This window comes from Caloenas nicobarica, chromosome 7 (genome assembly GCF_036013445.1).
Source record: "Caloenas nicobarica isolate bCalNic1 chromosome 7, bCalNic1.hap1, whole genome shotgun sequence".
NCBI classification, from domain to species: domain Eukaryota; kingdom Metazoa; phylum Chordata; class Aves; order Columbiformes; family Columbidae; genus Caloenas; species Caloenas nicobarica.
The window spans coordinates 32033081-32049912 of record NC_088251.1 but is presented as its reverse complement, the minus strand read 5'-3'; the positions used below and the strand labels follow the sequence as shown (position 1 = coordinate 32049912).

Here is a 16832-nt window from a genome sequence, read left to right as displayed (position 1 = left end):
ATAAATGTGTTCTTAGTCATAACTGGTAATCTTTTAGGTTAAGTGCTCAAACAGGGAATGTGTGCATAATATGGAAGTTCTCTATGCTCATTAAAAATAGCGAATAATGTGGAGGGCAACCATAAAGCAAGAACACTGTTTATCTGCGGTTTGGAGACAGCCCTGGGGTATCAGGGAAAACCCAGGGTTACTTAGTGCTTGGAGCATTTTCTGAACTGCATTTATTGCCCTGTTGATACCCTCTGTAGCACCTCGTTATCTCATCTGGTCCTGCAGTGATAATTTCAAGCTGACAGAGATGCGAGGTCCATCCTTGAAGGTGTTCTCTAAGCTTTCTAGAAGAACACTTTTGATTTCTTGCTTTAAAAAGTAATTCTAACTCAAATAAGGCAACCTGGAAGGAAAAAGAAGTAGCAGATATATTAATAGTAATAAATGTACTGCATTGTTTTTAATCTGATGAATTTTCAGTTGTCTTAATTTCAAGATTTTTCTACAATAAAAAACCAAAAAGTATTTCAATATGTGCTCTCTCTAATATTTATTAAATTATGATTGCTCTATCTGAACTGAATCCATGAAGGAAATAATGGTTATTTGAAAAAGCCCTACTTTTTGCAAAATATGAAATGCAAAATTAGTTTATTGCATGTCTATACCTCATAGTATCACTGTATAACGATGTGTATATGGCTGCTTCTCTTCTGAATTCAGCACTGTAAAAATTAATCACTAATGGATCAACAATATGTTTTCAAAATCTGAAACCTGCAGTTTTCAGAACACTAATTTTTATTTCTGTATAAAAACTTGGAAACAAAGACGTCACAGGACATCCAGAGCTATACAATAGATTCAGACATTCAAAAATACGCTTGCCACTGTATGACTTTCTGAAACTAGAATTTTAAAAAATTGTGCATGGGTACTTGGTTATTTTTCTCTGGTATTGTTTTTCCTTTGAGCACTGTATGTCGGTGTAGGTTGAGCTTTGCACCTTATTATCAAGTTGAGTTGGAGAAATCTAATTTTATCCATGGAGAATTCCATTGAAGACACCAGACTACAAAACAATGTTAACTTTATTACCATACTTGTTTATGATAGTTGCTTATGGGCACTTTTAAAATCTTGTCTTGGTCCAAGTTTTCATATAAATCTGATTTATCTTTATCTTTCTAAGTGCAAACCCCTTCGTTATGAAATGATTGCCACTTAGCTAAACATTAATTCAAAATAAAACTCTTTAACAAAGATGTTTTAATCTAAATAAAAAAGTGAACCAACTTTTTTTTTCTGGTTAGTTTTTCTTTTAGTTTGGTTTTTTTTTTTTGGGGGACTGGGTTTTGCCTTATGTTTTAAAGTGAAGTTGCTAAATATAGTACTGACATCACGATACTTGCTTGCAATTGCTTTTTGTGAGTTGCCATCTTCAGAGGGTATGTGGTGGAAATGCGTTCTTGTTGATGCTAATATTCTTGGTTGCACTTTGCTCGGCCTCAGTGCAGTGATCTCTGCACACACTGAAATGCTGGGCAACTCTCATTGGAGTCAGGAACCTGAGGGTACAGGGGACGGCAGCTGTGCTGGGATTGAAACAAAGTGCTCCCACCCATTTGTCCACTTCCTTTTCCCTAAGAAAAGGAGAAAATATGTTCCTTCTTTTTTTTTTTTTTTTTTTTTTAATAGTACCAGCACTTTTAGCAGAAGAGAAAGCCTAGTGAGAAAGGACACTGCAGATAGCTAAACCACTTTTCTTTGTGAAGTGGCTGAGTGTGCCACCACCATCAGCTGTATCCATAGGGCAGGGAGCCAGAGTCTCAGGGTCACCAGGGCAGGAGCTGTCGCACTTGGGGTTTCTCCAAGCGAGAGCCTCTGTCTGCAGGTACAGTGTAGCTATATTGCCAGGGCCCTCTTGTGGGGATGCTCATGGAGTTCTGTGGCCTCCAGAGCTACACAGCATTTTTCACACCCCTCTGCCCATAGTCTGAGGCTGCCTGGTTGTTTCATCCCCGGAGCTGCTCACACCTGGGACCACAGCCTAGAGCCCTCCCCACTGCTGGAGGCTGGAGAGACAGAGGAAAAGGGGAAGGCTGTAGATAAATGAGCTTAAAAAAACCCAGACAGACAAACAAGCTTGTTAGGATGCAAGGAGCCAAGGAGTTTCAGTGATTTTTTTTTTTTTCTTTTTTTCTTTTTTTTTCCTTTCCCCTTCCAAAATTTTGAAAAAAATGCTCTTTTTCAGAACTCCTCCTGTTTCTCATGTAAAATTGAGGTACTCTTTGGTAAGCTAGAGAGAGCAATTCCTTATTAGAAAACATTACTTTTATTTCCAAAAGTTAAAAAGTTAACACTTGAACTCTGCACTTTTGATATAGAGTAATGTAGATTTTCATACTATGTCGTTACTGCACTTCTATATCACACAGTTCCACTATGACAGAAGTAGTTGAAAAGTGAGAGAAGGTGTTTATCTACTAAACTGTAATGAAGTTTGGTAATATAAGCTTTGGATACATCTGTCGAGAGTCAAATGTAATAAATAGCCCATGTAGGGTAATTTTCATTTGTGATTTTTTTGAGTGATGTATGGGTATTACCTTGTGCAAAGCTGAATGTGTTCCTGGACTGGAATGCTACTTAAATATTTGGGCAGAAGCAGAATCTAAGTGGCAACTCTTTCATTCTTTATTTTTATATGAATCCATGAAAAAATATTTTAAAAAAAAATCTCAGACTGTACTTTTCACACGTTTGAGGAATCCACTCTAGAATCTATTAAACAAGAATCTTCAGTTTTTCAGGTTTCTTGTTCTGTACTACTTTGCCTATTTGCTGGTCTGAAAGGAAATAATTTCTGTTTGTAAGAGGATCGTCCATCACACCTATATACATTTTCATAAATGGAAGTTGTAGTAAAATAACTGGTATGTTGGGAGAATGTGGTATTCCTACTCAAATATTATTAGATTTTAAATCCACATATAAAATATATCAGAGGATAGAGTTGAAGTGTTGGGGTTTTTGTTGTTGTTGTGGTTGGTTGGTTGTTTTTTCTCTCTTAAAAAACATAATCTGTAGCGGGGGGAGGGGCCTGGATGATAATTTGCTCTGGAGACATCATTAACAATTGTAGTCTTAGTATTTCAGCTATTTATATCTTTTTACATAGTTATACAGTTTGTTATGCACATATTTATGTAACTGTTAATTTGTGAATAATTTCACACTTTTTTTTTTTCCTAGTCTCAGTCATTTTTGTTTGCTTGTCTTATTATTTTATATTTAAGTCTGGACTGCCAGAAAGGTGGTTTGAGCATTCGGGACCTAGTTCACCAGCACTTTACTCCAATTTTAGTGTCATTGCAGGATACTTTTAATTTGCACTGTGTTACACTTCACCTTGGAATTCGAGCCAGCGCTGTTACTAATGCTGAGATCTCTTCCCTTCCTATTTCCGTTCTCTGGGGAGCCTGGAACATGTGTTGAGAGTCCCCATTGTATGTTGCAGGATGGCTTCACGCCTTTGGCAGTAGCTTTGCAGCAAGGTCATGACCAGGTGGTTTCGCTGCTGCTGGAAAATGATACGAAGGGAAAAGTCCGTCTTCCTGCCCTTCACATCGCTGCTCGCAAGGACGACACGAAGGCAGCGGCTCTGCTCCTGCAGAACGACCACAACGCTGATGTGGAGTCAAAGGTTAGTTGTAAAAAGAAACAAGGTTTGGTGATGTAAAGTGCTGACCACGTGTATTACATCCAGTGAAGGTCTCCCTTAGCGCGTTTTGCTGCAGTTACGCATAACTTTCTCTTATAGTGTGTAACGAAGAATAATGTTTCATTTGCTTTCTTTACCTCTTTCTCCCTTATTCCCTTTTTGATTTAATCAGGGTTAATTTCTCCTGTAAAAACTTTGCAAATGGAAAATAATAAGCAAAATATAAGCCACTCCTGCAATGGTGTGTGATAGGTATTGTGCAATTAAGTAACTTGATTAATTGTTTGTGCAATTGCTACTTGAAGAACTTGGTAAACATGTAACAATTAACATTCAAAATACTCAATCATTCAGCTTCCATTCAGTCGAGCTTCCTTTGTGTGCCGATTGTGCTGTCATCTGAGCTGCCATGCCATGTAGCAATCATGAGGCTTTTTGCATCCATATCACCAGTGGTGAACTAACCGTTCATTTTTTCCCCCTCTTTGCTTCCAAATGTGTTAACCTAGATGATGGTGAATAGAACAACAGAGGTATATACAAATATATATATGCATCATCACTCCTTCATGACTTAGTGCTGCTGCATCATTTCTTCCTCCTCCTTTTTGCATTGCCTTTTATAGGATAGATACCTGCTTTAGATGAAATGAAGTAGCATGTGCTAGAGAAGACTGTAGTTTAGATACCAGGGCTTTCTGCAGCTGAAACTAGGGTTTAAAAGTAAGAGTAAGCATCTTGGGAACTAACTGCCATCATAAAAGAGCCATATTATGTAAGATGGAGTTTTCAGGGATTCTCATGGAGCATATGTTTATTAGATGTGTCAAGAGCTGCAGACAACCCTGTCATGTTGTGCATCCAGGTCTGATTTTAGGCTTTTGCATGACACTTACCTTGATGGTGTCAGCAAATAGAATGATCTGAGAGCGGTTTTATATCTGCAAAATTCCCAAAGCAAGGCAGTGGCAGCTAGCATGGCTTGCTAACAATTTAGAAGTGCATCTAGTTCCCGTAAGGACTGATGGAATTGCTGCATGTTTTAGCATTATATTAAAAGGAAGAAAAACTACTTAAATATGAAAATAAGTTGCTGAAGTAATTTTATCAGTAAGGCATCTTCTAATTAGGGTGGTAACTCATGGTGTCTGAACATAACCCAGTGTGATTGCCCGCAGTGGGAGACTGATCTTTATGGTACTAACCTTTGGAAAAAAAAAATCCATATTAATAATTTAAAATCATCTTTGATGTAATTTTCATTTGCATCTGCTTTGAATTTATAAAAAACAGCTAGCAAGTATCATTAAGTGACTTGTATCTGCACTCCTGCAAAGAATCTCTAAGAGATTTAACTTGTGACACTGACATAATACCAGTAACAGCTAGATATTTCTAGTTATTAGAAACTGATTTCTTATAAAAGACAGGTTATTGCTTTAATACTCAAATGTTTTGCTATTGTTTTTCTGGAATAATGGAAAGTATTATCCTACTTTGGGTCTGGTAGAATAATTATGTTAATTTTTTTGCTCCTGCATAGCAATATGAATTTATTTAGACTCTCTGAGAGTCTATAAATAAAAGTCAATGGGAGAAAACTAGTACAGAATTGGAATGGTGACGAGCACCACACTCCTATTACCAGCTTTTGTCAGTGATGTGATACAAATTTTTGAGTGCCAATGAGGTATAAAAAAAGTATCTATTGGTTTTGTTTCTGCTTTGTTTTTTCCAGAGTGGGTTCACTCCCCTCCACATAGCTGCTCACTATGGAAATATCAATGTAGCGACACTGCTGTTAAATCGGGGTGCTGCTGTGGACTTCACGGCAAGGGTAAGTGTGAAATCTTAGTTAAGCTTAGTTTGCTTAATCACTTTGAAACACTTTTTCCACAAAGGTGTGGAAAGGTACATTGCTCTTGCCTGACTTGTTCTGTAAAGGGGTTTCCCTGGGCGGCTGAACTGAAGCTGAGCTCTAGTCCTCACCTTTGAAAACTTCTGTTTTAGTCAAAAAGAGCTGCTATTTTCATAGTTCCATTATTGCAAAAGGTAGGCTGGGATTCAGTGAGAGGAATGCTCCCACCTGTAGCTTTAACATATGGCAGGAGTCCTGTCCCTGATGAATTGTCCTCAATATGCAGTTGTTTCCAATGAACACGAAGTGCAGGTGTACCAGCGAATAAAGCAGCTGTACCTTCTCTGCATATGCGAGCGTCAAATGATATGTAAAGGAGATCTGAGAAACTGGAGAGTTAGAAAATGAAACGAGGTATAGAAATAGAGAGGAGTCAGTAACGGGAGCTGCATGGCAGAAGCCATGGCAGCATTTCACATGGTCATAAGTTTTGGCATTCAGTATTCGATAGGCTCTAATCACAGGAACAAGGAAGACAAATGGGGTCTGTGGTCTTATGTCAACACTTTCTCACTCAGAAACAAGATTAGGGATTAGCAACGCTACTATGTCAGCAATTAGCAGCATTTAGTATGAGTACCACTGAACATCATCTGTCTATGATTCTTTTAATAAAATAATAAATAGGCTTTGGCCGCTCTGTTCTGGATTAAGGGCACTGATGGAGAGCACATCCAAAGTAGTAAGGCCATCCTCCCTTCCTCTTCAAGATCTGGAAATTCCGGGTTCTCCCTCCATGAGCTGTCACATCAGAGAGGGACAGACTGCTGAGACAGCTGGGGCAGTGCAGATGCAGTGGCATCAGCCCAAAAGAGCAGCGGGCTGGCGCTGTGCCTCAGAGCCCCAAACAGCCCGTTTGTGCTTGTGAGAGCTGGGTGGGGGCATCCGCAGAGCACATCTCTGCTGTATGGTGGTTGCAAATCTAGATAAAGTAGCCGTGACAGAAGGAATCGTAGCATAAATAACAGTAATATGGAGCTGAATTTTGTTCTTTAGTGCTTATCAGACTGCAGGTACTGAAAGCGCTTCACAGAAAGATGAGTTAGATTCTGATAGAGCAGTGAATATGCAGGCAAACAAAGCACCAGTACGAATTAAGTATGAAGTACAATTATCAGCACTAAGTAACAGAGCCCTTTCTTGGTCCTTGATTATCCATATTGCAAAACAGGTAGAGGTACTACTAGAACAGATACTAAAAATGACCCATGGGCACAGCCTGCTCACTGTCACCTCATTGCGTTTTGTTGTTTTAATATCTGTAAACAATATCCACAATGTGTTGTCTCCCCTCTGGAGGAAGGACCCTTATTTGAGTTGTTGACAATCTCAGACAAGCACAGAGCAAATATATGGAAGGGCTGTAACCCAACTAAAATCGTTCTGTATGTACTGTAGCTTTCAGAAGTAGAAAGAGCAAACTGTGGGATGGGGGTGTCAAATGCACTTTGTGCTTTTGCAAACCACCAACCATTTTTCCTTTGTTCTTGTTAAATAAATACAAATCAACATTACTGGTCTATCTCTCAATTTATGTTTAAACTATTTAGGCAAGTATCATTTCAGGCTAGAGATTTGAACAAGAACAGAGGATTAGAGTAGCAGAAGATGCTCGTGTGGAGGGGGCGACATGAAGACAAATATGTGAGGGCAGGATAAATCCCTGCTCCCACCACTGGTGTAGTGAAGGTGAGGGAAAGGTGGAGAAAATGTGAATGGATGCGTAGGATGAAGGCAGAGCCTGAATCCTTAAGGAGAATGGCAAGTGTGGTGGAAAGAGGAGCTGGTGAAAGGATGTAAGAGAAAGAAGGGCATACCTGTGGCAAAGGACATCTCCGCAGCTGCTGTGTTTTCAGTGCATTTCTGAGAGGCCTCATGGAAGAAAGATGTTCCAGCAATGAAGGCAGGGAAGGATGTGAGCTTGCTGATGGCTCTCAGTGTGCGGGCAGGAGGTGAGCAGTGATGCTGTACTGTAAGTAAATGATGCCCCCAGTGATATGCAGTAGCAGCTGCTCCCCTCACCCCTACCGGTATACACCTGCCTGCCTCTCAGCTGTCGTGTACTCCCTTGTTTCCTTCTTTCACTGCATCTAAGAAAAATAGTCATGGCTCCAGGGACTCTTACAGGTGTTACAGCACCTGCCAGCCTGTGTACCTGCTGGCTGTTGAAGCTGGGAGGGTTGGAAATGTACCTGCTTTTGGTTTGCACTCTTCCAGCCCTGCAACCAAATTCATGTCACCTCTTCCACTGAACTGCATTAGCGCTTCTGTGTCTGTGCTTTCTTCTCTAGCCTTGCTGCAAGTGCAGGGGAGATGGCAAAACGTGGAAAGTTCCCTTTGGGATGCATGGAGATCACTTCAGTAAATCAGCTTGTGATGCTCCTGATTCTACCTGTTTACAGGGAGGCAGCTCCAAGAACCTTCATAACCTCGGTCCAAGTGAAACAGGATCTCCTTCTTGGGCTGGATGTTTTCCATATTATAATGAAGGAAAAATACTCATTCCAAATTGCCTGACTTCTTGGGCTCAAACTCAGCAATAAACTTGTCACAATTATTGGCAGGGTATGCATTGCAGAAGTAACAGGCATTTTATGTCTATTCATCATCATTTTTCTATACTATGGTTTCATGTGTGTGGTTATGCTTCTCTGAAACCCATCAAAGCTAAAGAAATCCTTTCATCGCATCACCATGTATTTTCCTCTTGCTTAACTGGGAGGCAATCACGTATGGGCTAAAGAAGTGGAGGAAGAGAATAAAGGGTAACTGGGGGTGAAGTCAGTCTCCTTTCTTAGGTAAACATGTAAGTGCAGTCGCTGCCTGAGCTTTGAAGGATTGCAACAATTCCAGGCACTGTTCTTTTAGCTAGCAGTGGCACCTAATGTTGGAGAGGTGTAGATAAATCCCAGTTACAAACTGAAAGAAGGCCAAAGACCTTTAAGTCAATCTATTTTACCAAATTTTTCAACAGGAAAAATTGCTATTATTTTAAGAAAAATATTGCTTCTCAGCCACTTGTGCCTTAGAATCAAACTGTATCTGATGTGTTACCTAGAGTTTTAATAATTTTGATATCTACCTCCCATCTTCTGGAACTACCAACCTAGTGATTAGTAAGGGGGAGTGAAGTCCATGGAGTGGGCTCTCCTGTTCCAGGCTTTCTGTTCAGGAGATCTGTCGTTGGCATACGGTGACCATATGCTTAGTGAAAACTGCTGTGCTCCCAGCCTGGCTGCTGCTTCTGGAGCTGGCGCTGTTGCAGGGGCTTCATGCCATGGGCTTGACTTTCGTTACCAAAATCAGGTCATCTTCATCCTGAGGATGAGTGGGGTGCTGGAGAGAAAGGGACAGGTCACAGAGGGATTTCTTCTCCTTTATCTCTACTGCTCCCTTCAAATTTGCTCTAGACTGCCTTGCACTTTGATATCTAGGACTTGGAAAGGTGTATCCAGATGCATGCTAAAACAAGTAACGGCCATTCGAAGGAATGAAAAAACAGTTTCCTTAGCAGTCTGATTATACCCACGGTACCCTGTGCAAGAAAGCTCTTTTGCTATAAATCAGCCCCCCGCAGAGTGGCCGCCCTTTCCCGTTCAGGCCTTGCTGGGCTGTCCCCAGGAGCAGCGCGCAGGGAGGGCAGGCAGTTCCGGCTGCTGCAGTTCCCAGCCAGCTGCGATGGAGATGCATGTCCAGACAGCCCTGTGCTAATTCAGCAACAAGGAAGTGCAAAGTGGTGTTTCTCCAAAGCTGCTACGCAGACCAGGGAGGTGAGGAAGGTGCTTTGAATAAACCGTATTTTCTGGTAATTACAGTTAGGAAAACGTTGTCTTTTGGGAGTTCACAGAGTCTTCAGAAATCATTCTTCTGTCTGAGATTATCTTCCAGTGGAAAGATCTGTAGCCCAAGCGAGGAAATGCCTCCGAAGCTCTACCTGCTTCTGAGGAGCACAATGGTTAGAAAGGAAGAAAGAAATTGTCCTCTGCAGTTTCCAGAGCTGCAGCTAAAAGAAACCTCTGTGACTCCTGCATCCACTCCATATTTGAGCAAGTCAGAAGATTCAGATATCAAGGGAAATCCTCTACACAAAGATGACTTCTCTACGTATTTTTCCTGCCAAAACAAACAAGAGATAGTCACTGTGCCATAAAACTGCATCCAACCCTGTGAACAGCCTTCCTGATACACCGCACTTCTTATTCTGGAGGAGATCTTGCTTCCACTGGGATTGAGTTTTGCCTGCAGAAAGTTTGCTTACTGGAAGGCTGAGAAAGGATTTAGTAATTTTGAGAGGGTGGTGTGAGGACAACATGCATTAATGATGACCCTGAGGCTAAGGAGCAGAACACCATTAGCGCATCAAAAAGAGCAGGCAATATGTAAGTGACAGTAACATAAGAAAGGAACATATTTTGTCTCCCTAGTGGTAGTTTGCCATAACAGGTCCTTGCTATACTCTTCCTCCTTTTCTTCTAGGATTCATTTTATCCATCTCAAGCCTGAAGAAAGATCAGTATATAAGCACTCCAGAACTAAATTAGCACAATATAAGACTTTTATTAACTAGAGAAGAAAAAAGCTGAAAAAATACGCACTGTTGTAAGGTTTCCTGGAAAGCATCTGATTGTGTGTTTGTACCTATAATTTCTTTAATTTCCGAAAGCCATAAACAAGTCTTAGTGAACACTGTAACTTCTACTAAAATATAAGACTTTTCTCTGCAGAGATTTGGCTGTGTTGTACTTCCAGTTCTGAACTGCAGAAGAAATACAGAAGGAGAGAATATTGAGTGTTTTCATATACAATGTATTGATGTACCTGCGTAGTTGTATATGATGATCTTCCCATACACAGCACATAGTGTGTAGGTAATAGTGGTAATATCCATGCAGCATTGTTCATGACAGTTCCAGTATATGACAACCACCAATGAACATTATGCTCTTTCCCTAAGAACCCCTAACGATGGAGGGATTTTCCAGACTGTACAGGAAATTTCTGCTTTAGCAGTTTGGCTATTTTCAGCTTCTGTTTTATTCACACATTCTTTGTCAATAGTAAGCTCTTCCCAGAGTCTGCTCTTACTTGAGAACTGAGAGGGACAATCTTACTAAATTCCAAATTAATCTGAACATTTTGGCATTTTGGTAATAAACTGTTTTGTCTTGGTTTTTTTTAAATCAAAGATAAAGTCGTAAAATTTTTGTGAGTAGAACTACATTCTACTGAAGGGTTGGGAGGAGGTGGATATAAGCTCTATGTAGTCCCAAAGATGCTGTCAAAGGGTTTTCACAGTCCCTACGTGATCTGCCAGTCAATCAGCATTTAAAACAACGTAGCATGTGACTAGGAGAGCTTTACCATTTTCTTGTGAGCTTTTTTTTTTTAAAGCTACACTTCAGAGCCCAGTATGATACCGTAAGTGCAAATATTTACTTTTATTAGCATCCTTATGCTTGTAAACTCAGACTGTCTGATGGGAGAAAGAGGTGATCCCGTAGGACAGCATATTGTACCAGAAACCAGGGGGAATTCTTCATTTTCTAAATACTTTAAAATAAAACAAGGCATACTGTGCTTGCACTCTCTCAATTTTAAGTTTTTCCCAACTTTTTTTTCTGACTTCCTAGCCATTTGTGCTGCTAATGTGCAATAGTATGGAGTAATTCTGACTACTGTGGGGAAGTGCGATGGATAACACCATGTGTCAGAGGGGACCTGATCTCATTTCAGATGGGAAATATAGGTGGCTTATTGCTTGGCACAGCACAACTCCAAGTTTTTTGAATTTTCTTGTCAAGTCATAGATAGAGACAATCAGCTGAAAGCGCTTCTTCGAAGCAGGCACAAGCAAAAGCCACTGAATGGAAAAGCAGGTCACTCTTCACCCATTGTATTTCTGGATGTTGTGAGACTCTCAAGAAAGGCACAGGCCCTGTATGAGAGGGTGGTGGCTGCAGCAGGCGAGGGAGCGAGATAAGGAGAAAACAGCCATCCACAATGTTGTGAGATATAGAAAACAACTGCATGCTTCTAATCTGTCACACTTTGAGTTTTCATGTCATATACCCCAGGAAATCTGCTAAGGGGGAGAGGAAAGGCTGTGTGCTAGTTCATAATCCTGTGAGCGTTTATGGCATAGTTTTAGGTTGCTGTTCTCACAAGTTATGTTTCATGTTGCCTGTAGAATTTGTTAACTCTCTAGTTGAATGACAGGTTGGATCTCCATGTCACGGACTCTACCTGAGATATTATCCAGCATTTGATATCTCAACAGCGAGGGCAAGAACAGACATCCTAGATCCGAACCACATCTTTTAATGGCAGCATTTTGAAGACATTTCAGCTTTATTACTGCAGGAAAATATCTTCAAAAGTTTCCTAATTTACTATTCTATCTTAAGAACAAAGGGAGAAATTTATAGAAGATCAAACAGATAAAAATAGAATGAAAAGACAGCAGATGCTGTTGATTTACTGAAGAATTCAGAACCTTATTGTTTGCTGATACCACAGTTTTAGTGTTAATAACCTACACTCAGCTGCACATATTATGAAGCTTTTGGTTTTTAATCTCTAGTTCCTTGTGACAAGTACAAACAACTCAGTTTTGAGTTGCTTGCTTTACCTTTTGTCATCAGAAACATTAATGATGATGTCTGAGGTTTATTCACTTCTCAGTTCACTTTCTAATTTGTCAGATGAGATACAGGAAGGGGCCATACATGTGATACATCTAGGTATAATTCTTTAAGCCTTGGCACAACATAATATTGACGAAAGACAAGCTGCTTGCCCTAAACTTCAGTGTGCAATTATTCAAGCATTCACATAGTGCATCTCTTTATCTGTTCAGGAGTCAGAACTCACAGCCAGCAGAATTATTACTTCATATTGTTGTCTGCCACTAAAATCTCAAATAGCTAAATGGCAAAATTAAAACCTGAATAGAAATCTGCCCTCTCTCTTTATTCCCTCTTCACTTCCCCCAAGAGTTTCTCTGAGCTGTTAGGGCTGAATAAGCCTAAACATCTTTTTTCTTCTTTGTCTCTTAATTATTTTTAGGAACTGTCTCAACAGCTTAGTAGAGTACAACGAAAACTGCATCCTCCTTCCCAGAGAGTGAATGCTGCAGTGCTCTTTTCCCAGGAAAAAAGGAGCTGAGTTTGATCATCCATAAAGACAGATATTTCACTGGTTCTGTAGAGTTTCATTTGCTTGATTCCTCCTGCTCAATTCTTCATTTCAGGGTAGATGTGTGTAGTTGGTTTTCCTAACAAACTGTGTCTTAAGTCATCATGTTCTTTATCTATCCATCCATCCATCTCTTCCTAATGTGAACTTGCTACCTATTTTCAACCAAAAGTAACTCAAGGTTTCCAGATCCTAGAGATGTTAAATTTATATATTTTTCATAAAGACAGGTGATCAAATGGAGGAAAGATGGGCTGCTAGCTTTCCAGCTTGCTGAAGTGAGCTCAGTCCTTTTTAGGTGCTGGGGAATTTCCTCACGTTCCCAGCCACTCTGCTTGCCCCCATCAGAAGCCAGAAGACACCTGCACAGGGAACATGTTCTGGTAGTTTCAGTGCTAACCAGAAATATGAAGGTCGTTTGAACAGGACTCCTTTTTGACTGTGAAAATGGATTATTTTTTTTTTCTACCTGTTGCAAGTAAACAGCGTGACTTAAACCTTAACTACTGAGTGGATGTCATATGTTCTGGAGTTGAGGTGTGTATCTGTCAGTGCTCATTCATCCACTCTAGAGTCAGGTCTCCTTCATTTAAGGCAACAGGAGCTTTGAATGACTGGACTGGCAAAGTGCGCATACTTATGTAATTATACCCTCCCTTGTGCTGCACGGGATTGATTTAGATTGGTGTCAAGATGAATGAGAACCAGACTTCTAATAGGTATTTTTCCTACCTTTTGTAAAGCTGTCTCTTCCTCCTTCATTTCTTCTTGATCCTTGGAAAAGGCATTTCTTTTAGTCTATGTACGATACAGTAAATTATTAGTAGTAATGTATTAACAGGGCACTAAGGTCTATTAGGCTTTGCCCATCAACCCCAGCAAGCAGAAAAAGGTGATCCTTCAGTCTAAATTACCTGCAGTACCCTTTACTTGAAGACATGAAAGTTATTTCCTTTACTGTTTTTTTTTTTTTTTTTTTTCAGGAAGGTAGAATTCATCTCTCTCTCTCCCTCTGACCTCAGTAACATCTTTCCTCCTGGGCAGAGAGGAAAGCAAAAAATATGTTCTTATTGTTGTGTTTTCCCTCTTTTTATTCTGTCCTCTTTGTGGCTGATACAGTAATATAGTAACACCATATTATATCCAGTGTCAACTCCGTGTCAAGTAGATATTATTCTTTTTTCAAAACCAACTCACAAATCACAAGTTAAGCAATTACATAGCTTTACATCCCTGGAAGGACTACGTATAATACACTTTTTTAAAAAATATGTTAAGCATCCTTTTTTTTTTTTTACTACATTTTTTTAAATAAATGAGAAGCCACCCTAGAATACTAGTCACTTTGGTGCTCTGATGATCATTAATATTGAGGAAAGAAGTTCTGTCATTTCATCTTGCTAGAATGTATTTTACCTCTGTGATAATATTAAATAGTACTATCTAGTAGCTGTGCATTAGCTTCATAGTGAAACTGTGTGTAAATGAAAATGTACCATACCGGATTAGGTACTCAGCATTATTATTAAGCTGAGTCAGCTTGTCACATTTGAGAGGGGATTTTTTTTCAGTGCTGGTTTTCTACCACTCCGCTCACGTGCAGTTTAGAGGAAGCACTATTAAATGGTCTGTTGGCCAGGCAAGACACCTGTACCGCTCTCCAGCTATTCAAGGTGATGGGTGCCTTTCTGATTCAGTCAGCCGTAGGACACATGCTCACTAAAATGTACTGCTTTCTGCTCAGTCACAGGGAAGCTGGCTTTACACAGCCAGCTGTTTGTGCCACCCCTGAATACGCAGGAACATGTTCTTTAAAATTCTATTTGTCTTCCTACAGTAGCTGCATGCTCTCTTTAAATCCTTTTATTCTTACTTGGCTCCATATGATCAAGTATATACAGGATGTGGCTTTCATACACCACAAGATAAAGGATTCATCAGAGCATGAAGAAATGTCCTAGCTACATCTTGTTAAAAAAGTGCGTGTGCGCGCACGCTGGGGTTATGTAACTGCCCTGGATGTGCAGCCTGGCTGTGTGCGGCGGGGCTGCCCGGCACCGCGCAGGGAGGCACATACGTGGACTTACAGTCTTACCTGAAGTACAGCGTTATGTCCATTAGAGGAACAAATTTGGTAGACAAAATTAGCCATGTAACTGAAACAAAGGTGTTTATGAGGCTTTCAGAGTTTGCTGAGAATGTTCATAAATAGATAGCATTGTGTTTTGTTACTTTTGAAGCAGATCTACAGATGTAGTGGTTTTATTTATTTTCCACGGCTCCTACAAGGTCAATGAAGTTGTGAGGTATGAATCCTTGTCATTACATGCTCAGAGGCAACCACGACTGAATTAAATTGCAAGGGCTTAGTCAGTAAAATTGCATAAATTTCACTCTTATACGAAAGCCAAGAACTGAGGCACAATCATATCTTCTTATAACTCCAACCACAACTTGAATGTTTGTCTTCATCATATATACGTCAAGCTATCAGGCTAGTAATTCACATAGGTGGATAGACACAGCTTCCCTTTGCTTTCATGCTCCCAGGGAAACAAAACCGTGTTATACTTTAGCAAATTGGGCATAATTCATTCTGTGAGCAAACTGATCGTGGAGTTCATGAAAGATATATGGATTTTTATTTTCTTGTTTTGTTCTTCCACAGAATGATATCACACCGTTACATGTTGCATCAAAGAGGGGAAATGCAAATATGGTCAAACTCTTACTTGATCGAGGAGCTAAAATTGATGCCAAAACAAGGGTAAGCTTCAATGTGAATGCTGTGACTGTGTGAAATTCTTGCCTCTGATCCATTAGTTGCTTTACAGCTTAAATCATTCATCTTGCTGGTAGTCTACCATAGATGCACTGCATTTCTTTTTTAGGAAATGGTTGCAGTAGGATGCTAACAATTTATGTCTCTTAAAGCAGTGTGTGAAACACCATGTCTGGTAAAGTGCAGAACCAACAATTCTCCATGTTCTCTGTAAAGCTTTTAATTAGGAGCTGCTTCTATCTACTTGGGGGTAGAGGTGAATGTACAGCAAAATACTAAAAGACAAGAATTCAATTCAGCTATTTCAGAATTGGAATGCTAAAAGAGTGACTTTGAACTGCAGTGTGCATTTGCATTTCATTATCCATAGGGCAGTGTCGCAGGGCGTGATGTTGCTGATGAGTCTGATGCAGCTCAGGCTCTGCCTGGGTGATGGCTGCTAGCTCGGATTTATCAGCAAACGTGCCAGGTGTAGTGACAGTTCCCATCAGATCAACACCTGACTCGAGTGCTGAGTGACTGAAAAGCTCAATGGATATGGTTTTATCTAACCACTGTGGTTAAAACCCAATCAAACTAGGCCAGGGTTATCTTATTTATTTCCACAGTGGCAAAAAGGGAAAGAAAAAGTTCAAATGTTTGTACATAAACCTAGAACTGGTGGGACTGTGGATTTTTACAGCAGTCTTTGCAACGTGCTCCTGTGCACGTGAGGTAACCTTCTGGAGCCGCACCTGTAACTTTTTGACAATTGCAATTTTCTTGAATATTAGCTTACAACTTGCCCATCTTCCATTTTTAATTATTCTGTATAATTTCCACCAGAATCATTCTAAACAAAACAAAGGTCTGACCTAAGAATCTTTTTTCCTGCGGTTATTACTGTATCCTCAAGTTTCTGTTCGGTTTTCCGATGTTTCAGCACTCTCTGAGATTTCCTGCACTGCTTGTTGATGCACATTTGTATTTTTTATTTCTGTAAGAAATTCAGAAACTGGGTCAATTTGTATTCTCACCTCTTCACGCTCTCCACATGTTTTTCTTTGGTTCTTCTTCCATTTTACCTTTAGCAGTCACTCATGATTTCTTTGTAAAATGTTTCTGCTTTTTCTAATTGGGGGAATATGGAAGAGATGACTTTTCATGGATAATGTGAACAGTGGGTATAATTTCTTGACTAAAATACCAGCCTCCTACACGCTACATGGGGGCTGCCAGGCTGA

At 40.0% G+C, this 16832-nt stretch overlaps 1 protein-coding gene across 2 annotated transcripts in view; it reads left to right on the top strand.

The window, feature by feature from the left end:
• The window catches only part of ANK3 (ankyrin 3), a 299184-nt gene that overhangs the window by 160795 nt on the left and 121557 nt on the right, over nt 1–16832 (top strand). For both annotated transcript variants that reach the window (XM_065639540.1, XM_065639541.1), the window contains exons 6-8: nt 3512–3697; nt 5454–5552; nt 15496–15594. In XM_065639540.1, the coding sequence (XP_065495612.1) occupies nt 3512–3697; nt 5454–5552; nt 15496–15594 (384 nt within the window). The remainder of the gene's footprint in view (nt 1–3511; nt 3698–5453; nt 5553–15495; nt 15595–16832) is intronic.